General features: G+C 36.2%; 3 protein-coding genes across 6 annotated transcripts; 1 reads left to right on the forward strand and 2 right to left on the reverse strand.

The window, feature by feature from the left end:
• Window positions 1–471: 471 nt before the first annotated feature.
• On the reverse strand, window positions 472–3,727 carry LOC306878968 (uncharacterized protein). 2 transcript variants are annotated; one of them, XM_079431606.1, is made up of 5 exons: window positions 3,615–3,727; window positions 3,080–3,415; window positions 2,961–2,990; window positions 2,802–2,889; window positions 472–2,363 (listed from the first exon to the last, which is right to left on the reverse strand). In XM_079431606.1, exons 1-5 carry the CDS (start codon window positions 3,634–3,636, stop codon window positions 2,207–2,209), a joined length of 633 nt encoding a protein of 210 aa, XP_079287732.1. In that variant the 5' UTR covers window positions 3,637–3,727; the 3' UTR covers window positions 472–2,206. The 2 variants fall into 2 exon arrangements, with proteins under 2 accessions (XP_079287732.1, XP_079287733.1); XM_079431607.1 differs by having other exon boundaries at window positions 1,472–2,363; window positions 3,080–3,361; window positions 3,615–3,708.
• A 757-nt stretch (window positions 3,728–4,484) lies between these two features.
• LOC306879351 (protein O-linked-mannose beta-1,2-N-acetylglucosaminyltransferase 1-like) lies at window positions 4,485–17,479 on the forward strand. Of its 3 annotated transcripts, none has more exons than XM_079432205.1 (22): window positions 4,485–4,633; window positions 4,977–5,157; window positions 5,582–5,684; window positions 5,905–6,020; window positions 6,114–6,179; window positions 6,303–6,416; window positions 6,503–6,620; window positions 6,997–7,095; window positions 7,194–7,321; window positions 9,762–9,832; window positions 10,179–10,254; window positions 10,371–10,454; window positions 10,596–10,637; window positions 10,737–10,795; window positions 11,512–11,584; window positions 11,800–11,928; window positions 12,951–13,076; window positions 13,298–13,362; window positions 13,446–13,490; window positions 13,595–13,730; window positions 14,274–14,383; window positions 16,070–17,479. In XM_079432205.1, exons 2-22 carry the CDS (start codon window positions 5,038–5,040, stop codon window positions 16,149–16,151), a joined length of 1,962 nt encoding a protein of 653 aa, XP_079288331.1. In that variant the 5' UTR covers window positions 4,485–4,633; window positions 4,977–5,037; the 3' UTR covers window positions 16,152–17,479. The 3 variants fall into 3 exon arrangements, with proteins under 3 accessions (XP_079288331.1, XP_079288332.1, XP_079288330.1); XM_079432206.1 differs by having other exon boundaries at window positions 4,507–4,633; window positions 14,274–14,407; window positions 16,070–17,474; XM_079432204.1 differs by lacking the exon at window positions 16,070–17,479 and adding an exon at window positions 14,982–15,285 and having other exon boundaries at window positions 4,507–4,633.
• A 1,812-nt stretch (window positions 17,480–19,291) lies between these two features.
• Window positions 19,292–25,856, reverse strand: LOC306879237 (tetraspanin-1-like; the record flags this gene model as incomplete). Its single annotated transcript, XM_079432020.1, has 6 exons — window positions 19,292–19,351; window positions 19,662–19,745; window positions 20,547–20,693; window positions 21,035–21,133; window positions 25,466–25,540; window positions 25,659–25,856. The coding sequence occupies 6 exons, from the start codon at window positions 25,854–25,856 to the stop codon at window positions 19,292–19,294; spliced, it is 663 nt and encodes a 220-aa protein (XP_079288146.1).
• Between the last annotated feature and the right edge of the window lie 269 nt (window positions 25,857–26,125).

The raw sequence follows: 26,125 nt of genomic DNA on the forward strand, positions 1-26,125 counted from the left end.
TTTGTTTGTTTATACTTTCTTTCTTTCTTTCTTTCTTTCTTTCTTTCTTTCTTTCTTTCTTTCTTTCTTTCTTTCTTTCTTTCTTTCTTTCTTTCTTTCTTTCTGTATGACTCACCTTTGCTTTCTTTCCTTGTACAAAGTAAAATGGCCAAGTATAGTATAGAAATGTACTTCTAAGTCAGGTCCATCAATGCCTGGAGCATGTCCACTAGAAAGCCTGTTTGTGACAAGCCAGACAAAACCAGGACATGCAATCCTTGAGGTGACAGCTCCAGGTACTCAATATTACATGAGACAACATTTTCACTTCATTTGCCCGTAGCCAGGAGCTGCCCTGGAGAACCAGGGAGAACAGTGTCTGTGATGGTGACAATGTGTAAAACATGCCTGAGATCCTGCTTTAGTGATGACAAGTCCTTACAAAGACAAACTCTAGTGTCATATTGTAAATAAAATAAAAATAAATTTAAATAAATAAAAACACAGAATCATCTTTTAATTAGCAGTGTATAAAGATTCCATTCTAAGAGTTTTGTAAAATGTATAAAATATGGATATACTGTTATCATTTTACAAAAAGGTTAAATTCATTAACATTATTTAAAAGAATAGTTCACCCCAAATTTTTTTGCATCTTTCACCCCCTTCGTGCCATTCCAAACTGTTGGTAATCAAACAATTTAGTGTCCCATTGACTTTCATAGTACTTTTTTGTCCATATTTGATGGAAACCGATATTCCTTTAAATATCTTCTTTTGTGTTCCACACAAGAAATTCCTACAGTTTTGGAATGACATGAGGAGGAGCAAATGATGTCAGGATTTTCTATTTTTGGGTGGAAACTGATACCTTTAATGCATTAGGCATCATAATGAATATGTTTCACAGCATTTATTAATTGATGTTGATGCTAATTTATAAGGAGCCTCCTCAGCATCTAGCCTGTTGGGTTAGCATCATTTACTGAGCGGCGAAGGGAAAGCTGCTCACCCCTGAAGTGTTGTCTGCTGGTAAGCCAGATCTCCAGAAAAGCAGAAGGCATGTCGGAGTGAGAAGACAGAAGGTTAGAGGTGGGGGAAGAGGGAATGAATTATTATAAATAGCCACCCATGCTGGGTGAATCTCAATTTGGATGCTAATCTTACTACATAATGTACTATGGCATTTTGGAATTATTCAATTTAAAATTTCATGATGACAGATTTCATGACATTGATAGCAAACATCACTGGTTCCCCTTGTGATATTGAGATGTGATGCATCTTAATATTTTGACTTAAATGCAAGCTTTAAATAACTTAAAAAATAGTGCATGAATTGTATGGACTATTTTTGGTGCAGTATGAATCGCTGTCTTTTTTTGTTGTTTTAAGTTTAACAAAATATAATTTAAGAGTAAACTGTATAATTTGTGTATGTATAAGTTCAAGCAGTTTACAAAACGAATAAAACAGACATAAATCTGAATTTAAGTTGAAATATTTTTGAATATTTTTTAAATGCATTCATTTATATATAATTTTAACACATTTCACAATAAAGTACACTAAAATGTCCTGGAAATCTGAACATTTTAAAATGCATTGACTTCACATGATAGTTAAATTAAAAAAAACATGCTTAGTATTCATAAAAGTGTATTGCTTTCAAAGTGTATCATTTTAATGTTAAATATCATAAGAAGTCATATTATACCTATCAGTATTTAAAGAATACAATCAAAACACCTAAGTGCACTTTTTATGATGGTAACACTGACATTAAATAGTTTATCAAATGTCACAACGTTAACAGTCAGTTTTGAATGTATATGATTCATCACTGCTATTTATTTATGTATTTATCTATAATTTTTGAAGAAATAAGGTGTCACTGTAATCATAATTCGTTGCCAGCCTTACATCCTTTGCAGAAGGACTTTAACAGTTCACAAAAGTTTTTACTATGTATATGTGAATGAGTCATACAGAAATAACAAATCAATGTGATTTTGTAATTAAAACAGGTGATATAATTATTCCTTAAAGACCTTTGACCTTTTATCTAAAGCTCTAACATATTATTCAGAGTGAAAACACTTCCATATGCTGTAAATATCTAATCTATCATATTAATCTATCATATTACCCTTGACTCATTTTATAAAGCACAGTGTCTGTTTTCTGTCTTCAATCTGATAACATCCACATTTGAAATGTAGACAGTTCAGCTGCCAGGAGTTTGGCTCTTGTCCAACAAATTGTCCATCTCCATCCAGGGAAGATCCCACTGGATTTCAGTCACGTCCTGCTTGGTTTTAGGCATTTCCTGTTGGACTCTTTCCCTCTTGAATGCCCTATTTGGACACACATGCAATTTCTCCCTGAAAAGCATGAGTAAACATTGCAGATATCTGATACAGAGAGCAATCTAAATCAGAAGTAGTCAATGAAATTAATTTCACAAACTGATTAAAAGAAACTGCTATTTAAAAAATCTAAATTTGTCATTATTTACTAACCCGCAAGGTTCAAAATGACACAAGTGTAACCTATTAAGTGTGTATATAGCATATACCTGTATATGCAACCCAATCTTATGGGAAAAACGTAATAGTTTTATACGTTGGTGATTTTTTATGAATTTGTACAATTTGAATGTTTTTTTTTAGGAAAAAAAATAATAAAATTAATATAGTAATTTCAATAGATTCACCCCCAAATCTAATCCTCGGTGGGGCATAATCAGATTGAACGAAAATGTACGATCATACAAATTTGCCACCAATTTTAAGTTAAAATAGTTACGAATTGTACTCTACCTGAAACCTGGAAATAAGAGCCAGAGCAAAGGAAGAAGCACCAGAAGAATCAAGAAGATACAAAGCCCCGACACCCAGACCAAAGATCCTATAACAGAGTTAAGATGGTTATAGAATAGAATGCCAAATTCAATAACAGATATTATATGTATTTCATACCTGTAAATGTGTTTTCATCTTTTGAGTCATCTGTCGAGATAGTCACAAGTTAATAATGAAATCTATTAACTTTAAATCAGTGTGATTTGGATCTACATTATTGACAATGATGTTCTTACAGCTCACAGTGATATTGATGGTGCTGCTTGTTTTGTTTTCAGCAGGACTCTCACACCAGTACAGTCCACTGTTCTTATTGTCAATGTCAATGAAATGACATTCTTCAGGCCTGTCTGTAGATTCGGTGCCATTTAACTGCAAACATCCAGATCTCGTTTTAGCTCCTTGAAGCCTCCTCAGTATCCAGCCTGTTGAATTTATACCTTTAACTGAGCAGCGAAGGGTGAAATTTCCCCCCCTGAAGTGTTGTCTGCCGTCAGGCTGGACCTCTAGATCAGCGGCTGAGTGAGAATTTTTGACAAATGCTCCATGTGTGAACAGGGAGGAAAACAGCACTGAAAATTGATATAATGCAACAATGTTACAATCCTAAATCTTTTTCTCTCTGAGTACATTGTGGAGTTTATCAATTAACCCAGGCTGAACATAGGATAAACACTGATAAAATAGACCAGTGGATTGTGTTTTAGAGCTGATTCTTAAACAGTCAAATGATTTATGTTAATAAGTTTTATTAAAAAAAAACTCACTAACCAGAAGCTGACAGAAGTCCCATGTTTTCCTTTAGCGCTGGGTCTTTTTCTAGAGAAAAAGCATGCTATACAGACATAATAACAGTAAAATATCCAAAAGAACAATTAAAGGCCTTTCTTCACTCCGCCTTTTCCGCTTGCTAGAGATCATCTGATAAATTTGTTCACACGCAGTTTGTAAGCTGAGAATTGGGCATTTCTTCTTTGCACAAATTACCAGTGAATGTGTCTACAGTGATGGAAAAATAAATGCATTCTGATCTGTTTAATCTGAATGTGTTTAATAGCCTTCCTAAAGAGTTGAAAGAAAAGAAAACGCCCTGCTAACCTTAGATATCTGTGACAAACTCTCACAGCGTATTGCCACTTTTGTTACATAAAGTCAGTTTTTTTTATTTAATTTCAACACCACAGATCTATATGAGCAAATCAACCCCCTCCGGCCTGTGTGTTTTGAAACACTATTAGCTAATTTTTTTCTTGCTTAGCAAATTTTGTTTAGAGTTTTGTCATTTGACATTTTACAAAGCCATAATTAAATAATCTTAAAGTTAAATATTTTTCAAAAGTGCCTTGTGTTTCATGTTTACTTCTAAAAGTTTGGTAGGCCTGCAGGCCTTCATGTAGTTTTGTGGTGGATATGTTCTTTAAATGACTATTTTCAGCCAAATGACACTGACTGCTTTGAGCGAATGCTCATAATTTCATAATATGAAATTCATAAATATTTTATTTATATTCATACTTATTTGTAAAATATTTTATTATTATTATTTTAAAGTAGGTTTTTTTAAGTAGCTAACTTTTGGCAGGAAAACTATTCCATTAACCATTTGCCCATTAAAAACAAGGGGCTTTTATTTTGAAAAACGAATGAGTGGCGTTATCCTGCAATCTGGCTTCACAATGCTGATTACCTGCATATGGCCAAACGCTACTAGACCCGACCTAAAATAAATTACAGTTATATTTTCTGGCGAGGCGGGACGTCGTCTCCGTGCAACATAAAACGCTGCTGAGGTAAACGTTCACTAGCATTTATTCTGTGCAGCCTTACAGTCAACAGAAATGTTAGTATCAAAAGAAATTGCCTTTAGAAGGAATTTCAGCTGTTGTGCTCAGATAGCTAACGTTACCTCACCATTTGTTTGTAGTAGTCGCTATTAACAATGAGTTATTAATATCATTAGCACGTGCATGAAATGTTACTGCAATTAAAATGCAGTTTAGCTTGTTTTTGTAATTGTTCATAAAGCATTTGTAGTAACCTATTTTAAAGTTGTGCCACCTGCATCATATTTTAACGTTGCAAGAAGATTTGACATGTCTTATGTCCGTCTTTTGCTACTGCTGTGCTGTGTAGATGAAGACGACGTGATCGCAAGCAGGTGTTGTGATCGGGAGCAGCGGGCAGGACTGCAGGTATGGACACCTGGACACCCAACCCGAGAGCCAAACCCTTCATCCCCCGCCAGCAGCGCAGCCTCTACCTCACCTGGAAATACAGACTCACCAACAAAAGAGCAGTGCGACGAATCTGCCAGGTCAGCACATGCCACTTAATAAGATTATCTCTGAACATTTACAATGGGAGTTTTGGTTTTCTTTCCTTGTGATGGTAAGCTCTATTATACAACCTAAAGTTTGCTTGTATTTGCATATGTCTTTTAGTGGACTTATGTATGAATGTATTTATTTATTTATTTCATAATGCTTTGACATATATGAATAATAAATATTTCTAGCCTAGTTCACTAATCAAAGCTAATTTGTGATACTGACCATGCATGCAGCTTGAAATTTTTTTATTTTTTCAGTTCAACCTGCACACGAGTTGTAATGCTGCTACTATAAATTGTAATTTTACTGAAATGTTGAGTTAGGTTGTAGTATTTATAACTGGCTATATTTTAGTACAATAGAATTCTTTCAAATGTCCCCATTAAGATAATGTGTGTGTGCTTGCAGGCCAGTGCTGTCCTGTTTCTACTGATCACAGTGATGGTGAATATCAAACTTATTCTTGACACAAGGAGAGTTGCCATAGAGGATGATGCAGCTCAAGAGTATGGTAATGTCCATTAATTGCCTTTGTGGAATTTGTTTTATTATGCATTTATGTGTTAGAGGTTTAAAATATTTATTTGAATGGAAATTATTTGTGTATATATATATTAAAATTATTTGAATGGAATTGTAAAGACACTAAAATCATTGTGCTTTTTTAATGTTGACACGCTGTCAGTTTTTAATTGCTAATTTATTTTTGCTATCATTGAACATTGTCTCAGATGATGCCCTGCCTAACATGGAAACCCCGCGTAGACCAGCGAGTGGGAGGAAGATTTTGGATATTGAGGTGTACTCTAGTCGATCTAAGGTTTATGTAGCAGTGGATGGCACCACTGTAAGTTATTAAAGCCCTGTTTAATATGACTAGACAAATTTGCCACACCATGACCAGATAACACTGTCAACAATATTTGATGTATTTTTGCAGGTTCTGGAAGATGAGATGAGGGAGCAGGGCCGAGGCGTGCATGTTATAGTTTTAAATCAGGCAACTGTAAGAACACACATTCACTTCTCGTGACAAACTCTATCTTCTTTTATCATTACTATCTTTTTAAGTTGTCAAGATTATTTATACATTTTTATGATTGCATTTTGCTGTATCATCTTCCTTCAGGGTCATGTCATGGCCAAAAGAGTGTTCGATACTTATTCTCCCCATGAGGATGAAGCCATGATCCTCTTCCTCAACATGGTCACACGTGGCAGAATTCTCATCTTCACTATTAAGGTTAAAAAAGTGCCTCTCCCATCCACTTTCATGGTTTTAGATTTGTTTTCTTTGTGTGTAAGTGCACTTCTTATTGGCCTCTTCAGGATGAGGGGACTTTCCACTTGAAAGATGCAGCAAAGAATCTTCTGAAAGGTTTGGGAAGTCAGGTAGCTGTCACCTTAGGCTGGAGGGATATGTGGACTCTGGTTATAAAGAAGGGAGGTAAAGACAATGCCTATTAACTTTTTAATAATTTATTATAATATTGTTCAAAAGTTTGGAATAAGATTTTGAAAGAAGTGCTTATGGTCACAAAGACTGCATTTATTTGATCAAAAATACAGAAAAAACAATAATTGTGAAATATTATAACAATTTAAAATTAAATATGATAAAAATATTATAACAATTTTTTTTATGTATTCCTGTGATGGCAACAATGAATTTTCAGTAGCCAATATTCCAGTCCTCAGTGTCACAAGATCCTTCAGAAATCATTCTAGTGTACTGTAATAAATTACATTTTATAATATATTGAAATAGAAAACGCCTCTTTTTCCACTGCAATGTAATATAAATGTACTATTTATTTTCTCAGGTCAAGTATATGGGGAGAAGCACTCCAAGTCTCCTGCTCTGTCCACATGGGGTGATCCTGTGCTGCTGAAGACTGAGGTCCAGCTGACAGCTTCTGAAGGTATGTCTGCCTCTATTATTATGAGTGTAGAGTTAATTTGTTGTAGTTATGGTATGGATCGCATTGAAGCTGTCTGTTGACGTTGTGACTCATTTCAGAGGCAGAGTGCCATTGGGCAGACACAGAGCTGAACCGCCGGAGGAAACTCTTCTGCAGTAAAGTGGAAGGATATGGAAGCATTTGTAGTTGCAAGGATCCAGCACCCATAGAGTTTAATCCTGACCCAGTAAGACACACATCCAGTGGCTAAAAAAACTTTTTATACTACCATTAAAAATTTTTTTTATACTTTTTTTAATACACTTCTATCGAGCAAGGATACATTATAGGGATAATTCACCCAAAAATGAAAATTCTGTCATTAATTACTCCCCTTCATGTCGCTCCAAACCCTTAAAACCTTCGTTCATCTTTGGAACACAAAATTAAGATATTTTTGATGAAATCCGAGAACTTCCTGAATGGAACTACCACATTCAAGGCCCAGAATAGTAACAAGGACATTGTTAAAATAGTCAATGTGACATCAGTGGTTCATCCGTAATGTTATGAAGCTACGAGATTATTTTGTGCACAAAGAAAACAAAAATAACAACAACAATTTCTTCTCTTCGGTGTCAGTTTTAAGGGTGCTTCTCAAACGGAAGGCTGCATCCTACCGAGGTTGCGTCCTTCCTAGTTCAGTCCTTTAGAGTCTTGTAGGCTAGACTCCTCCTCGGCATTAAAATCTAGAATGAGACGCTCTAGTAAGTGTGCATGGCTACGTCACATATGTTCCCGCCCTCACCATCACAGCACAAAAACACTAATAAAACGTTTTGCAAATCTTTATATTATTTGGCTTTCTATTAATGCAGTACAATGAATCACAGCCGTCTACAATTTCCCTGTGGCTTAAATTATTGGCAGTTTAGTGTTTAGTAAGTAATTTACACCAAAACAAAAGATAACATCTATCCTTTCATGTCTGAAAACATTATTTTTGTCTTAGATTTCATGATAAACTCAGACAAGCTCAGTACTGGCTTGTTTTTTGTCAGTTTATTTTCATGAAATGGAATGGGTACAAAGGATATGGGTGATTGAAGGTCACGAAGGATACATCCCATGCATCCTAAAAAAATTCAGCTTAATGAAAGACACGAATGGAAGGCTGTCTTCCAAGGATCCTTGAAATGGCCTTCAGCGACATTTGATGACGTGGCAGCCGAGAAATGCAGCCTTTGTAGGATGCAGCCTTCCGTTTGAGAAACACCCTTAGACACCCTTGCGTGGTAGTTGTGTTGTGGCCTATGGAGGGTCAGAAAGCTCTCAGATTTTATAAAAAATATCTTAATTTGTTTTACGAAAATGAATGAAGGTCTTACGGGTTTGCAACATCATGAAGGAGAATAATTAATGACAACTTTCATTTTTGGGTCAACTATCCCTTTAAAATCATTGGTATCAAACTCAATTCCTGGAGGGTCACAGCTCTGCACAGTTTAGCTGACTAATGTAGGACTAATGTAGGGAATAGTGAATGAGGGTATAGGGGCGATTTCGGATACAGCCTATCACTAGAAGCTTCCAAGCAGTTGTGATTTGGGGCTGGTTGGAGCTAAACTCTGCAGAGCTGTGGCCCTCCAGGAATTGAGTTTGACACCACTGCTTTAAATTGTTTAAAAGTGACAGTCAAGACTGTTACATTGTTTGAAAAAAATTCTATTTCAAATAGGGCTGGGCGATATGGCCAAAAAAATTATCACAATATTTTTTTTCATATCAGTCGATATCAATAATTATAAAGATAAATATTAAATCTTTATTTCTTTTAAGTTTAAAGCCAGAATTTTGCTCCAAAGCGAAAGTTGTAGAAACTAGATCATTTATTTAACTTAAAATAAATATCTAACTAGAAAAATGTATTTCTTAGTTGCTGCATGTTCTAATGAGTGATATTGTTTCAAATCAAGAAACAGGTTTGGGTTGCCTGATAATATTATTAATAATAATAATAATAATAATAATAATATCACTTTATTGTCTCTTAGAAATGCACATTTGATAGTAGCTTGAGTTAGAATGCAGAGGTAAATTTTTGTTCATTATCAAAATCAGTAACATCTGTAAAAATTGTAGAAACCTCAGTTTTATGCGTTTAAATTTATTCTGACCAAGTATTTTTTTTTTTTTAATTAAGCATTGGTCTTCCATAGTTGCATACATTTAAATCATGATAAACACAGTTAAAACTACACACATAACACCTCAATACCATGGTAAAGAACATAACTAAAATAAAAATGTGAAATACGTGTTGTTTACGTGTTAAACATGCGTATTTAACACGTTATTGATGCGTTAAAGTGATTTTAGCCATTTTGGCCCTTTTGGCCTTCCATAGATAAACGGTTCATGGGGCGCCCCATGGGGTACCATGATATGTGTCATGGTATCACGAACATCACAATCAAAATTCATGATGCCGGGACATACTATAAATATTTTTGTCTACAAATTTTCTTTTTCACCATTGTTTTTATACAGAAGTGTAAGACTTTCAGTTGTTAGTGCTTGTTATACCCCTTATCCTGAGATAATTTGATTGTTAAAAGCATTTAGACAGTAGAACAGAGTGTTTGTGTTAGATCTTTGTTGACTAAACCTTTCCATGTCCTGTTTAGCTACCTAACAACAATGTCTACAACGTCCCAGTAGCAGTTATAGCTGGAAATAGACCAAACTATCTCTATAGGTTAGTAAACTTACATTTTTTTTTGTACTTTACCATACTGCCAAACCACATCATATATCTGCAGTTGAATGGATTAGTTAAATCTGTGGCTCGTATGTTTTTACATTTTTGATTCATACATTTTGTAGCCAACCAAGAATTGTTTATAGGAAATAAGTACTTTTATTCATCAAGGATATATTAAATTGACCCGAAGTGACAGTGAAGACACATATTTCACATACAGTTTTTTTTGTCCATGTTGTTTTGATTTGGCTTCAGTGGAGAAACCTAGAAATCCTGTATATTAAATAAGCATTCCTGACTAAAACACCATACCTGACTGAAGCCATGCTTGTTTCTCTAGAATGCTGCGCTCTCTTCTTTCCTCCCATGGTGTCAATCCACAGATGATCACTGTTTTTATTGATGGCTACTATGAGGTGTTGTCTCCTTTTCATATTTTTTCCTCTCCTCCTAAATGCACTTTTTTTTCTTCTCAGCTTTTGTGAGAGAATTTATACATATTTATAGAATTAACAATAAGATTTCTGGTTAGGAACCCATGGATGTGGTGGATCTCTTCGGTCTTAAAGGAGTTCAGCATACGCCTATCAGTATTAAGAATGCAAGAGTGTCACAGGTGATATGTTTGTGACTTTTGTTTGAAAATGAACAATTAGCATGAAAAGGAATGGCCAGTGGTAGATGTTTTCAGTGGCCAAAGCCTGTTTGTGAATGACCATAAGATGGCACTAATACATTGATTTAAATTTTGTCTCAGCACTACAAAGCCAGCTTGACTGCAACCTTCAATCTGCATCCAGTGAGTAAATGATGAAATCACCTGCCGTATATACAGTTACATTGTAAAACAGTTTGCAAGTGTTTGACTTTGGGAAAAAAAAAAAAAAAAATGTTTTAGGATGCAGATTTTGCCATTGTCTTGGAGGAAGACCTGGATATTTCCATAGATTTTTTCAGGTATGGATGTTATAATGTAATATAAAATAATATAGTGATATTTACATTTAGTCATTTAGAAGACGCTTTTAACCAAAGCGACTTACAAATGAGGACAATGGAAGCAAATTCAACAAAAGAGCAATGATATGCAAGTGCTATAACAAGCCTTAGTTAGCCTAGCGCAGTACACGTATCAAGGATTTTTTTAAAATTATACTATAAATAAAAAGAAAAAAGTATAGAGCAAGGTAGTGTTAGAGGTCTTTTTTTTTGCTTTTTATTCATTGTATAATAAATAAAAAGGAAACAAAATAGATGGAATACAAAAAGAATAGAGAAGCTATTGTGAGTTTTTTTTTTTTTTTTTTTTTTTTTTTTTTTTAAAGAAAACAAGCAGTTAGTAAATGAATAGAGTGCAAGTCTAAAAGGGGCAAGTTTTTTTTTTTTAAGAATAGAATGAGAATAGCGAGTATTAGTGATATATTGGTATATATATATATATAATAAATAGTGTGTGTATAAATTAGTAATTTTATTGAATTACACACATGTCCACTAGGTGGTAGCAGACTCCCATACTATTTATAACAGCCAGGCTAGATTAGAAATGTGTGAGTGCAGAATTCATGAGCTCAACTGATCTTAATAGAAAGGATTAAGTTACAACGTTTGACTCATTCTCTAAAAGTCTTTTAAATGTGTGATTTATTTCTTCTCCAACATTTGTCTCTTAGCTTTCTCAGTCAGACCATCCATTTGTTGCTTGAGGATGACAGTCTGTACTGTATCTCTGCCTGGAATGACCAAGTGAGTGATGGAGAGAAAAAGTTTCTTTTCAGTTTTCATTACCTGAAAATATGCTATTTTTGTTTTTCTCTTGGGGGTAAATGCTGCCAAATGCTTTTCTGATATATTTGTCTTCTGCTAAACAATGGTTATTGTACCCTCAGATTAAATGACTGTAAAAGTCTTTACAGGCCTTCAAGCAGTGCACTTGACCTTGCTGCTGTGCTGTTTTGCAGGGCTATGAGCACACAGCAGAGGACCCGTCTCTGTTGTACAGAGTGGAAAGTATGCCTGGCCTTGCCTGGGTGCTTAAAAAAAGCCTTTACAAGGATGAACTGGAACCCAAATGGCCAACTCCTGAGAAGGTGAGGCAGCTAATTCCTGCATTTAGCCTATAATTTATGTCTAAATAGGTTTATGTATTTACAGCTAACATGCAAAACCTCTCAAAAGCAATGTCTAATTTGGCACAATTTTCTGCTCCATTTGCTTGCAAGAAAGCTTCTTAAAGTGATTAATCCTCCTCTCTACATTGAGAAGTGCTGTTCTCACTATAGACTTTAGTATTTTGTTCTCTCATTTGAATAACATCGTTAACCTTTGAAGAGTCAGTCTGTTGAATTTCAAGAGTGTGTGTAGTGTTTATAGTAAGTACCAGAAATTATATTTAAATAAGTGCATATAATGCCTTAATTTTGAAACTAGGAGATATAAAAAAAAGTAAAGGGAAAAAAGAAAGCAGTTTAAAAAAAAAAAAAAAAAAACATTAAAGAGTAAAAATAGTCAAATAAAAAAAGAAAGAAAAGTAATATTTTGAAATATTGCAATTTAAAATACCCTAACCCTACCTAATACTTTATTTTCAACTTTTTGATTATTTCCTTCATTTTTATTGAAAACGAATGCCTTTTTTATGCAATATGAGATTTGAAAAGCGAGAAAAAAAAGTTCCGCAAAAGGCGGGCTCGAACTCTGGCCGATCGTGTCAAAAAGCATGCTCCTTACCATCTACACCACTGAAACTGATGCTGAATTAGCATCTTTTTTTAATGTTGACTAACCCAATCACCCGTTAGTGGGCGGAGTTTGTGTAAATAGCCTTTGCCAACAAGGTGTAAATAGACACTCCGTTTTTTTTTTATACAGCACATTTAAAAACAACACCAGTTGACCAAAGCGCTTTACATATCTAAAAATTAATCAAACAGACACAATACACAACAATATCCATCACTGAACAATGTCCTAACAGCTAGGGGTAGCTGTATGCCACAGTGTAAAGGTGTGTTTTCAACATTGATTTAAAACAGTCTAATGAGTCACATGATCTAATGTGCAATGGGCACATTGCACTTTTTCATCCATTCATACTGTTGCTATCCCTTAGCTATGGGACTGGGACATGTGGATGCGGATGCCAGAACAGAGGAAGGGGAGAGAGTGTGTCATTCCTGATGTCTCCCGCTCTTATCACTTTGGCATCATTGGCTTAAACATGAATGGTTACTTCCATGTAAGCGAAACATTTATATTTACGTCTATATTTACGTTATGTTAACATCTGTGGTTTATCTGTATTGTTATATGAACTATTACTTGTAATTTAGTATATTTTTCCATGGCAAACTGAATCTGGGATACTATGAATTCAGTGATGCGGCGTTTGTCTTTTTCTAACATTTCCTCATTTTAAATTTTTATTTTATACCACATTTTGTGCATGTTTCTCTATAGGAAGTTTACTTTAAAAAGCACAAGTTCAACACAATTCCAAATGTTCAGATGAAAAATGTAGATAGGTATGTATAGTTCCATTATAGCCTTCATATTAGCATAATTTGTATCATTTTTCAGATGTCTTTAAGATTTTGTATGTTTACAGCTTGAAGAAGGATGCATATGAGATTGAAATCCAAAACCTACTACGGTAATTTTATTTGAGGATCATACTCTTGCATAGTTAATGTAACACTTTCAAATAATTTCATTATTATTACAACAACTGCAGTAATCATTTGTGTGTATTTGCAGTGAGGCCGAGGTTCTGGACCACAGTAAAAACCCATGTGAAGACACATTTATCCTGGACACAGAGGGAAAGACCTTTGTAATGTTCATTAAAATGGAGCAAGAGACCGATACAAACACCTGGACAGAACTGGCGAAGGTATGTTCAACTTTTGAAGATCCGCAATTTGAATCTAAATGAGATTTCAGTTGGATATCTCGCATATGTGGGTGGTGATGGCGCAGTGGATAAGACACGTGCCGTTGGTGTGAGAGACCCGGGTTCGAATCCACTGTGAGACACCAATGTGTCCCTGAGCAAGACACTTAACCCCTAGTTGCTCCAGAGGCGTGCGACCTCTGACATATATAGCAATTGTATGTCGCTTTGGATAAAAGCGTCAGCTAAATGAATAAATGTAAATGTAACAAATGGCTGCATATCAGAGCAGGTTAGCCAGTAGTTACCCTGCATGTTTTGTTACAATGGGTTACAATGAATCTTAGCAAAGTGGTGAGTTTTATTGCCTGTTTTTATGTGAACTAAAGGTGCAAATGTCTGGCTATTGTAGATAGCATGCAAGGGTAGATAAATGGCTTATAAACACTGAGAGAGGAAATATATAGAAAGAAAGAAAATCTGAGGTGAGGATATTAAAACTGTAGTATTAGGTTATGGCCTTATCTTGTTTACTGCTCACAGTGCCTGCACGTATGGGACCTGGATGTACGAGGTTACCACAAAGGACTCTGGAGGCTCTTCAGAAAGAAGAACCATGTATTAGTAGTGGCTGTTCCAATCTCACCATACTCGTGAGTATATCTAAAATTTTTCAGGTTAGTCAGATTACAGTTGTATGCCACAAACATGATGATAGATTCTCAGTTGGATTTAGTTTGCGGCCTATTATGACTTTTTGTTTTTGAGTTTATGAATTGTTTGTAAGGCATTATTTTTTTTGTCTATAATCTCATACATACAGGTGCAACTCAAAATTTGAATATCGTGAAAGTTTTATTTTTTTTGGTAACATTTCAAAAAGTGAAACTTTCATATTTTCTAGATTCATTACATGTAAAGTAAAATATTTCAAAAGTTTTTTTGGTTTAATTTTGATGATTAGACCTTACAGCTCATGAAAGTCAAAAATCCAGTATCTCAAAATATTAGAATATTTCCTAAGATCAATCAAAAAATAGATTTGTAAAACAGAAAAGTTCAAGTTCTTTAAAGTATGTTCAATTCTGCACTGAATACTTGGTCGGGCTCCTTTAGCACAGAATCCAGCATCAGTGAGGTGTGGTATGGAAGCGATCAGCCTGTGGCACTGCTGAGGCACTATTGAGACTTCAGCTTGTCTGTATTGTTGGATCCACTGCATCTCATCTTTCTCTTGAAAATATTCCATAGATTCCATATGGGATTCAGGTCAGGCATGTTAGCTGGCCAATCGAGCACAGTAATATCATGGTCAGCAAACCACTTGGAAGAGTTTTTGGGACTGTGGGCAGGTGCTAAAGTCCTGCTGGAAAAGAAAATCAGCATCTCCATAAAGCTTGTCAGCAGATGGAAGCATAAAGTGCTCAAATCTCCTGGTAGATGGCTGCATTGACTTTGGACTTGATAAAACACAATGGACCAACACCAGCAAATGTCAGAGCACCCCAAATCATCACTGACTTCAAAAACTTCACGCTGGACTTCAAGCAGCTTTGATTCTGTGCTTCTCCAGTCTTCCTCCAGACTCCAGACCTTGATTTCCAAATGAAATGCAAAATTTACTTTTATCTGAAAGAGGACTATGGACTACTGAGCAACAGTCCAGTTCTTTTTCTCTTTGGCCCAGGTAAGATGCTTTTGACATTTGTTTCTGTTTCAGAAGTGGCTTGGTAGCCCTTTTCCTGAAGACGTCTGAGCGTGGACTCCAGCTTCAGTCCACTTCTTGTGAAGCTCTCCCAAGTGTTTGAATCAGCTTTGCTTGACAGTATTCTCAAGCTTGTGGTCATCCCTGTTGCTTGTGCACCTTTTCCTACCCAATTTCTTGCATTTAATATGCTTTGATACAGCACTCTGTGAACCGCCACACCTTTCAGTAATGACCCTCTGTGACTTACCCTCTTTGTGGAGGGCATCAATGTTCGTCTTCTGGATCATTGCCAAGTCAGCAGTCTTCCCCGTTATTGTGGTTTCAAAGAACAAGAGATACCCGGAATTTATACTGTAGGGATGGTCATTAATTGAAACTCAAATGTAAATATTCTAATATTTTGAGATACAGATTCTTGACTTTCATGAGCTGTAAGCGCTAATCAGCAAAATTAAAACACAAAAAACTTTTGAAATGTTTTACTTTATATGTAATGAATCTAGAATACATGAAAGTTTCACTTTTTGAAATAAGTTCCGCCCCAAAAATGAACTTTTTCACGATATTCAAATTTTAATTTTTTATGTGACATTTTTGTCCATGACCTTCACGGCATCTTTTTTCCCCCCAGTGTTAAGAAGCCCAATAATGTCACTCCTATTCACTTGAAGCCAGCACCTAAAGAGGAGGGACCTCCTGTGGAACAGATTTAGAACGGTCCTGTTCCCACCCAAAGGGCCTTTCCTAACCACTAACAGACAAGGCCTATGTCAGGCTGATAATGGGCCTTCTGTTACTCTTCAGGCCGTTGCAAGACAAAGGAGATGAACTATAGGATGAACCTGACTGAACCATCCTGTGCTGGTAGCCTCTAGGAACTGCAGGCTTTTTAAACTAGAACGATATGTGTGGATTTCTAAAAATGGTGTGATGTGACCTTCTCGTTTTGTTGGTATGTATTTTACACTGAGAGCTTTTCTTGAGGTCATGAAATTTCATATGTGTTTATGCCTGAAGATTTGGTATTAGAAAATAATTGATAGATGTTTTAATGCCAGTGCTGGTTTGAGTTACTGAATTGTGACCGCAGATTACGTCAAACCAGGACACTGCGAAAAAGGAATTAAGAGGAAATGGCAAACATAAGATACGTTTTTAACACTACTGAGTGCTTTGGGCCGTTCTGCATATGCGTTTTAACTTATGTCTATTTATTTTGTCAATATTAAGATAACTAGGTTTATTTTTACTTCACTTTTACACAAGAAAAAATGCATTAAGAAACAAAAGGCTTAAATTTGTTTACAAATTACACTATGTACATATATTTTTACAACAAAATATTATTCTATTTTTTTGTATTTCTATTGGTTATTTAGTGGCACAAGCAGTATACCTTAACTACATATAATAACCTATATTGGACTGCAGAGTCAAAAAAAAAGTCGTTTTAAAACATTTTTGGGGGGGATTTTTGAAAAAAAAGATTTTTTTAAATTTTATTTTGTGCTTTGATGGCCCTCCAGCAACAGCTTTAAGAATCCTCTTTCCCAGAGAACGACAGGGGATGCTGCTTAGGTGAGATCTATGTGTTCACACAGCCACTAAAGAGCCTTATAAGAGTAGAATGGAAGATTAACACTTGAAGTCAATGCAATCTCAGCTGCATCGTAGATCTGCCCTGTGTTAACGTGAGCTACTGTATGCGAAGATACTGGTGAAAAATGTATTTATCATGCAATAATGTCCAAATCATTTCATGGAGGAGATTTCATAGTAGATTGTTGTGGGTTTCAGGGTTTCAGTGATCGGTACTGATATAGAAGTTTTATTTGTGGTGCCACTAAACATTTTCATAGTATCTGGAACATGTGCAATACCATAATAGAAATGTTTATCATCTCAGCATATTTTTTTGTACTCAAGTTTGCAGAGATTGTGTCTGATATGTTAACCGGATTCTTCAACAGTTTTGTATATCTAAGTAGTTAAAAATGATTGGTTTTCTTATATAAAATAAAATTGTTTTCTTTCTTTGTTTTCCCTCTTTCCATTTTATCCTTTTTTTTTATTATATGGCTACAATCAGACTGTTCTATAGGTTATTTGTTTATTAATATTTTCAGTATGCACAGTACAGTACAGGCAGAGGAGGGGTGAGAAATGCAATTTCAATTTCAATTTTTTTTAAGAAATTAGATGCATCAGTAAGTAATGTTTTAATTTAAGTTTCCTTCCTAATTTCCAACCATGTAAGCAATGTGTTCTTGGTGTGTGCACTTTTTAAGGGTCTGTTTACATCTGGTCATTTCATGCGTTCATTTAATCTGATTTGTTAAAACGTTTCCATTTTTTGGCCACTTAAATCTTCAATTCCCGCGCTATATTTAAATTTAACGAAGTTCACGTCAAAGAAATCAAAAGATAAGCGCTGCATTTTATTAATTCTCAGCTCATTTCAAGATCAAAGACCGCGGCATCAGCACTGTAAAGATAAGTTTGTTTTACTACTTTTAATGAAGATGATTGTGTCTTGACCGTCTGCGTTTTACTTTCAGTTTCATTTGCTGCAGTTTGCATGTCGACTTGCTGAAGAGATGCTCAGCGATGCGTGTTGCATTAGCGCAGTCATATCTGACTATAATGTCCTGTAGCCTATAACAAGCTCTCACACGCTTATTTTTTATATATTTTGGGAGGAGTAAAATTTGCATATGTGGTTTCAACAACCAGATGCATTTACACATGTCCAGTTTCGTCTTGAGTGCAGCCCAGACCACCTCCTGAAGTGGTTTGAGCGATCAGATTTATATCCGTCTCGAATGCGGTTTGGAGGGCATTTACACCTGGTCTTTTCACGATCGGATCCGATCAGACAAAACGCATGAAGTGACCAGGTGTAAACAGCCCCTAAAAGTTGAATGGTTATAGGCCTACTTAGAATTGTACAATACATTGTTGGAGATTCTAATTATTTTTTATTAATATTTCCTGTTCGATAAGCAGACAGAACAGCAGGCAAATTATGTGGAAAATTGAAGCAGCCACAAAGGAAATGGTGTGACTATTGAAATCAATGCAAATTTAGTGTGGCTGGTCCCTTGCATAAATGATTCTCCTGTGTGTGCTGATGTTGTAGGGGTAGTTGCATCATCATGCAGACTGTCAGCTAGAGTAGTTTTTGTAGAATTAGATGTAGTGTGTGAAAGTCAAAATCTATATCTATTGTCTATAAATGTCATTTAAAACTTTATTATTATTCATTATGATGTACGCTACTGAAACAGAAGGTCATACTTGTTTGCCAGGGATTTTTAGAGGAACTGGACTGACTCATGATTTCATGTTACATTTTATTTAACTGTACAGCAGAACAAATTATTATCCTCAGTCAGTCTCCTTAAATATATCTATGGTGGGTTAGGGATAGTTTTGTGTGGTGCAAAAAATGCATTATAACACATTCTTCACAAATACTTTCCTATCTCTCCCTAAACTAATTTTTCATGTATAAGAACAGCTTGTGTGACATGAAGCATTTCAGTGCAAAACAATTATTGCTTCTCTATGCAAATGAACTTGATTTCTGGTTATAAAATTACTTTCTCATGTAGAAGGGGATAAAGCAACATTTTTATTTCATGAAATGCATTATATTACAAGCTCAGAAGAAAATGATTATGTAACTTCCCATTTTAAAAATCAAATAACCAACAATTTTATCATCTACTTCACCTCGTTAACATGATACAACTGTAATCCTACAATAAATAATGGCTTAATATCTACAGTTAAAGTAACTAATCCTGTAGCATAAAGAAAAGATGCAGCATAAACTAGTAAGATGAGACTTTCAGGTGGCTTTTTTGTCCAGGTAGCAATAGAGGTACATAGACACCCCCATCGCTGCCACCTAGAAGACAAAACACATTGTCATTTATAGGTGGTGGCAAATAATTTGTCTGTATCATATGTTTGAAATGTCTAATAGGCATAAGTACATTTAAATGCATTTGGAAGCAATGAAGACTATGATAACCATTGCTACAGCTTGTGCTTGATATGCAAAGTGGTAAATTGTTCTGTATACCAAACTAGCCTTAACCAATCATGATAAAGGCTACAGTCAAATCCTGAGAGTTACTCAACTGCCTGCATAAACCCAGTGCACTTCTTCCAATACATTTGTTATTGGAACAGAATGATGGATGTGTTGTGTTTACCTCAATAGCAGTGACTCCAGCAGCTATTCCTCCCACAATGTTGACGTTCCTCTGGATGATCTTAACAATTTGTTTATAACAGCCCTGGGAAGAGAAACCAATATCAGATGAAAGGGCCCAAATCATATAACCATCTCTGTAATACACAGGGTGTAGGAGTGATCTGAAAAGTGGTGGTGGGGGGTCATATTTATATACTTTATCAGCATGGCTCATGGATATTAGGTAATGTACCATTTGCCAAGTAAAGCTGAAAAAAACTGTTAAGTGGACACTAATCGTAGTTGGTTATGGTGCCTTCAGCCAATCAGAGCTGTCAAGACATAATTCTTGTGTTTTGGTTGAATTTAGACCGCATACTAGCATACTACTACTATTTCTACCATATATTTCTATAACAGAACTGGTAGTATGCTAGTAAACGGTTCCAAATTCAGCATTTATGTGCCCTTAAAATGGCATCTTAAATATTGTAATTGCGAGTTCCGAACACAGGAATTAGTTTGGCGGTATTGCAAAATTCTTCATTTTAAATTTAATTTACATGGTACATATTTCAGTCCTTTTCATCATTTCAAATTTAAACATAGTTATCTGGATACTTCTGTTTTATTTCTCTGACTTGAATGCAGCATCAATCATGTGCCAAATGTTAAATTTTTAGCATTTTGTGTTTTTTTTGTTTTTTTTACATGGAGAAAAGCATATGTTACCAAGAAGCAAATCTGACATTTCACACACCAGCTGAAACTTAGAATATAATGATTATTTGACAAAAACCTGCTAGCAGCATCTACAGTAGCAACTTTAAACATGTCCAGACTCTTGCTAGCTTTTGCAGAGGAATTGTTTTATAGAAGTGTAAAAGTTCTGTATGTTTCTCACCACCACATTACTGAAATCTGCATGGTCGTCATCACAGGGGAAGAGTTCCCGACCTGCACAACAGGTAGGAGGGTAAAGGGCCCCATTCTGCTCATAGTAATAGGATTCAGAGAAGTCTGTGTGGTTACTGAAGCCACAGCACTGCAACTATTACCCAATGAAAAGCAAGAACAGTCAGTTGCATATAGTATTTTCACAAATATTGCTTTGTAGAGCTAACATATCTACATATATTCCCTTGATATGCAGTACATATGAGTATCGATCTGTAGAGCTCTTGAAGGGTTTTCATTACCCTGTCAAACTCTTGGCAGTCTGTTTAGTAAGTTTATTTTCACATTTACTGTCAACCACCCTTATACTGGTTTTAAAGGCACTTTTGGCCAGGAAATTTGACATGATGGATTAATTTTATTTGACCTGTACTGAAAAGCCTGAGGCACAGATCAATACTCATGTATGCATGTATTCGGTTGGCCATGGCTTACCGTTGTCATGGTTGAGTTCCACAAGTCTGTGAGGATTTTATCTTTTCCAAACTGTTCCTTCAGTCCAGGTGTGGCCCACGTTTTTAGAATGATCTCAGTCTTTAAAAATAACATATAAAGATAAACAGGGACACATGAATTACAGAAAGGAATGGAAACTAGCAGATAAACATCTTTTTAGGGGACTTCCTGTGATGCCATGACTGAATAGACATTGGAGAACGTGGTCTCCGCAAATTTATTGTTAAACCAGTTAAAATAACTTATACACGGTAAATAAAACATCATTTGCATCATAAAGATGAGCTCGTCTAGCAGACACGCCAAATCTGGGACAAAACATGATAATTTGAAAGAGTAAGACGAAAGGAAACGGTCGCTAAGCCCTATTCAGACACGGGCTAGCACTGAATCAGCCATTGTGGATCTGGTTGGTGAACTTAAACAACTGCGAAAGGAAAATCAGCAGGGTCACATTGGAACGAAAGAGTCGCTGACAAGACTAGAAACTTCAGTCGACGAATTGAAAGATCAAATAGCAAAGTTGGAAACGCGTATCGTAGAGGCCGAGGAACGTATTAGCAACAACGAGGACTCCGTAATGCGACACGGGAGGGCGATTCGATACTTGCTGCAACGCGAGGTGGAACTATCAGACAGGTGCGATGATCTGCAAAACAGGCTAAGACGGAATAACTTAAGAATCTGCTAAGTGCCTGAAAACAGCGAAGAAGGGATGAATCCAGTTGAGTTTGTGAAAGACCTATTCACTTCAACTTTAAACGCTCTCCCTGACATAAAAATTGAAAGGGCACACAGAGCTCTGGCTCCCAAGCCAAAAGACACGGAACCACCCAGATCAATAGTGGTAAAATTCACGGACTTTCCAGTGAAAGAAGCGATCCTACGCCAGGCCTGGGTACAAAAACAAGTCATGTATAACAACAAGCGAATTTATTTCGACAACAACTAGGCCTACTCTCCTGACCTGCAGAGAAGAAGGGCTCAGGTGCGAGATGTGATCAGACAACTCAAGAGGAAGGGCATTACGGCACGGAGCTTCTACCCTGCACAACTGATGATCAGCCTTTATATCGGCGGCAAAAGTTTCTCGACACTGGTGGATGCCCTGCCAACACTATGGGAGCTCGGTATCAAGATGCCAATGGGGGAACGCGACGCACTGGAGATGGAGCTGTCAAAAGCCCTGTGGCAGACGCGGAGAGGAGGCCGCCGCCGGATTAATCCAGCTACGCTGTCAGACGCGGATGTTAAAGCTTTCTTCTCTGACCAGAGGATATAGTTGTATTGTTTTCATGAACAAATACAGGCAAGGACAATAATTAATTAGTTGCCAAATAAGTGTTACCATTTTTTAAATGTATTTATTTATTTATTTATTTAATTTTATGTCATAACCTCATTTTTAAATATTACATCATTCTTGTCAGATAAATCAGTAAACTAAGGCTGCCATTAAACTATAATGATTCATCAAACTCTGGTATGTTTAACAAAACTAAAGTCATTTTTAGGTTTTTGTATTTTAAAATTAATGATTATCGAAGCTCAAATAGTGAAATATCACGGATATATTGTCTGAAATGCAGTTAAGTGCAGGTCAGCAAGTCACACACATGCGCTATATTACCAAAGAGCACATTTTTAACAAAATTCTGTTTGCATGTGCTGTGCACTTTGATGCATAGATGCATAAATAACGCTGTTACATAATCACACATGCAGCATGCGTATTATTTAATATGTTTAGAACTGAATGCATGATATATGGAAAAATAGTTTTCTGCACTGTGGCTGCATGCTTTGTAAATTCAAATCTCCTTTTGTGTTGCATGCTTGCATTTTCCATATCTTTCTCTCTCTTTTCTTATTTTCTTGCTTATTATTTGGAATTTCGATTAATAAACCCAAATGAGTTTTAGGCACACAACGCTCTGTTGCTAAGTGTTACGTGTGTGTGTGTGTGTGTGTGTGTGTGTGTTTGCTGGGAAAGGTGGGGTCAGCAAGAGTGGTCTTTAGCGCAGCATGCCTGTGGGGATGTGCAGACAAAACACAATTAAAAGTGCTCCCCCTCCCACCTATGAAGCAGTGGAAGCTACACAGATCAGTAGAGTTATTACGCGCAAGCTAATCCATCAATGTCTGGAGGAATTCCCTCACAATCTAGACAGGACAAAGTACTGTAAAGCAAGGGAGCGATTGTTAATTGCTGATCTGAAACCAGTGTGTACGACATAGAATGCCATTTAATATAAAGAGTGAAAATGTTATTGCTAAACGACACCACATAAACACAATGGAATTGAAATGTTCTTGAAATGGGAGTGATTACATTTTGGATCACACAGTAAACAGCTGTTACCAATTGAACATTAAAACGCAATCTCCTCAACGATTTGGCTTATTCTGTAAAAATGTTACATACTAATGTATACATGTAATTCTATTCAAATTCATACTGTGTGATTGTTACGACTTTGTGAAGCCTATTTCTTATCAAAACTACAACAGGGCAGCTGCTCATACACTTGCACATGAATTATTAAAACACCAATTTCTTCTGTCAGGACAATAAATAAATGAATGGATAAAAGTGTGATGGTGACAAACAGCACATTAAATGGATATTTGCATGCTTAATGTTCCTCTGAACGATTTAGTCGATCTATAATTCACAGGAATGTCCTGCACTTTTCCTTTCTGGTGACTCCCAAGTAGCATTAACCGCTCTGGCTTGTTGATGAAGTATTACGTTTCATCCAGATAGCTATATAAATGATGTTTCATGAACAAACTGATTCTACGCTTGCATAAATACCTAGAAGACCATTTGAAATCTCAATGGAGTAGAACCACAATTACCAAACACCACAAATAGACAGTGAGGTTCAAAGGTCTGAAACTGAACTACACTCATCATTTCTCAGTATTTTGCATAGCATAGTTCATTGTGTAAAATCTGATAACGTTATCCAGCAGAATGTTCTAAAGAGCTTCTTGTGATACAATGGAAGAATATCTGACCTTGAACTGACATGGTTAATGTAAATTTGCTCAACTAATTAGAGATATTAAACAGTAAGAAAGAGGTCAGATGAGAATGGGCAGACTGGTTAGAGATGATAGAAAGGCAACAGTAACTCAAATAACCACTCGTTACAACCAAGGTATGCAGAATACCATCTCTGAACGCACAACATGTCGAACCCTGAAGCAGATGGGCTACAGCAGCAGAAGACCACACCGGGTGCCGCTCCTGTCAGCTAAGAACAGGAAACGGAGGCTACAATTCGCACAGGCTCACCAAAATGGGACAATAGAAGATTGGGAAAACGTTGCCTGGTCTGATGAGTCTCGATTTCTGCTGCGACATTCAGATGGTAGGGTCAGAATTTGGCATGAAGAACATGAAAGCATGGATCCATCCTGCCTTGTCTCAACGGTTCAGGCTCATGGTGGTGGTGTAATTGTGTGGGGGATATTTTCTTGGCACACTTTGGGCCCTTTAGTAACAATTGAGCATTGTTTAAACACCTTCTTCTGATGGCTACTTCCAGCAGGATAATGCACCATGTCACAAAGCTCAAATCTCAGACTGGTTTCTTGAACATGACAATGAGTTCACTTTAGTCAAATGGCCTCCACAGTCACCAGATCTCAATCCAATAGAGCACCTTTGGGATGTGGTGGAAGAGATTCGCATCATAGATGTGCAGCCGACAAATCTGCTGCAACTGCGGGATGCTATCATTTCAATATGGACCAAAATCTCTGAGGAATTTTCCAACACCTTGTTGAATCTATGCCATGGCAATCAGGCAATTCTGAAGGCAAAAGGGGGTCCAACCCGGTACTAGCAAGGTGTACCTAATAAAGTGGCCAGTGAGTATATATACATTTCTTAATTATATATTAAGAAATATATATATATATTTCTTAATTTTCTAATATAGGATTATCTATTCATATGCATTAAATGAGATTAACAGCTGTCTGTTAAATGGAATTCAGTTTTTTAATTTCCCCTAAAAGGCCTTTGTGTTTTTAATTAAATGGCATTATTCTCTTAACATACCCTCCATAACTCATTGAAAGTTGTTGTAATTATTACACATTTCACTAAATGGGTGAAGCTCTGTATGTAAATCGCCTGTTTTGCATATAAAATGCCTAAACGTCAATATTGTAGAGCGATAAATTGCTCAAAGTGAGAGTGCTGGCATAGCGCCTGAGGCAATCTGGGAGTTATTAAGTGGCTGAATGTGCTGGAGCCATTTCAAACCCCCTAATTTAATGATGGCCATAGTATGATGGGAATTTACATGCAGCTAAAATGAAAAGAGAGACAAAGAGTGTGTGGGGGGATGGGGAGGATTGGTAGAGAGGTCAGTGGTTTAGAGCGAGACTCACATATGAGGAATAGACCAGGGCTACTATTGCGGCTGCTGTCTCAGCAATGCAAATGACCAGGATGATGGAGAAGAACTGATAGCACAGAGAAAAACAAAGAGAGTGAACATATTAACAAAACTTGAACTTGAACGTACAAACATTATTATTCATATTGCACTTGATATTAGGTAAGAAGATGAATGAGATTTACCATTATAAGAAGGCATTTGCTCTCTTTCTGCGCTCCACAGCACCCCAGCAGTCCAAGCAGAGTCATAACTGCTCCAATAGTGATGCAGAAGATTCCTATATTGACATGACTCTCGAAATCATCAGTAAAGGGTGGCAAAACTTTCATAAAGGAATTTCCGTTCACTGTCACCCATATCCCTGCAGCCGCCAAACACATGCCTGCCAGCTGTCAAAAACATTTTCCACTTTTTACTTTCACAAATACGCCATTGCATTTTAATAGTGATATGCTAATGCATAGATACAAATAGGATAATGTATACAGTCACCCTGTCATCAGAGCTGTCCCCATCCCCAATAATCAGACATGGCCAATTTCACCCCAATTATTGATATGCTTGATGCTTTTCTGCTGCAAACCATTACACACCACTGTCTTTGTTGTAAAGGTATCTGCCTCAATAGACTAACTGCACAAAATAAAGC

Source organism: Barbus barbus, assembly GCF_936440315.1.
Source record: "Barbus barbus genome assembly, chromosome: 13".
NCBI classification, from domain to species: domain Eukaryota; kingdom Metazoa; phylum Chordata; class Actinopteri; order Cypriniformes; family Cyprinidae; genus Barbus; species Barbus barbus.

Bases quoted from the DNA above. Each gene is read 5' to 3' on its own strand.
- LOC306879351 (XM_079432204.1), top strand. From the start codon at position 5,038: ATGGACACCTGGACACCCAACCCGAGAGCCAAACCCTTCATCCCCCGC. The intron at 6,180-6,302 runs GTAAGAACACAC...ATCTTCCTTCAG, and splicing joins TAGTTTTAAATCAGGCAACT to GGTCATGTCATGGCCAAAAG. The intron at 7,096-7,193 runs GTATGTCTGCCT...GACTCATTTCAG, and splicing joins CCAGCTGACAGCTTCTGAAG to AGGCAGAGTGCCATTGGGCA.
- LOC306878968 (XM_079431606.1), bottom strand. From the start codon at position 3,636: ATGGGACTTCTGTCAGCTTCTG. The intron at 2,991-3,079 runs GTAAGAACATCA...CTATCTCGACAG, and splicing joins CATCAATATCACTGTGAGCT to ATGACTCAAAAGATGAAAAC. The intron at 2,364-2,801 runs GTAGAGTACAAT...CATGCTTTTCAG, and splicing joins CTCTTATTTCCAGGTTTCAG to GGAGAAATTGCATGTGTGTC.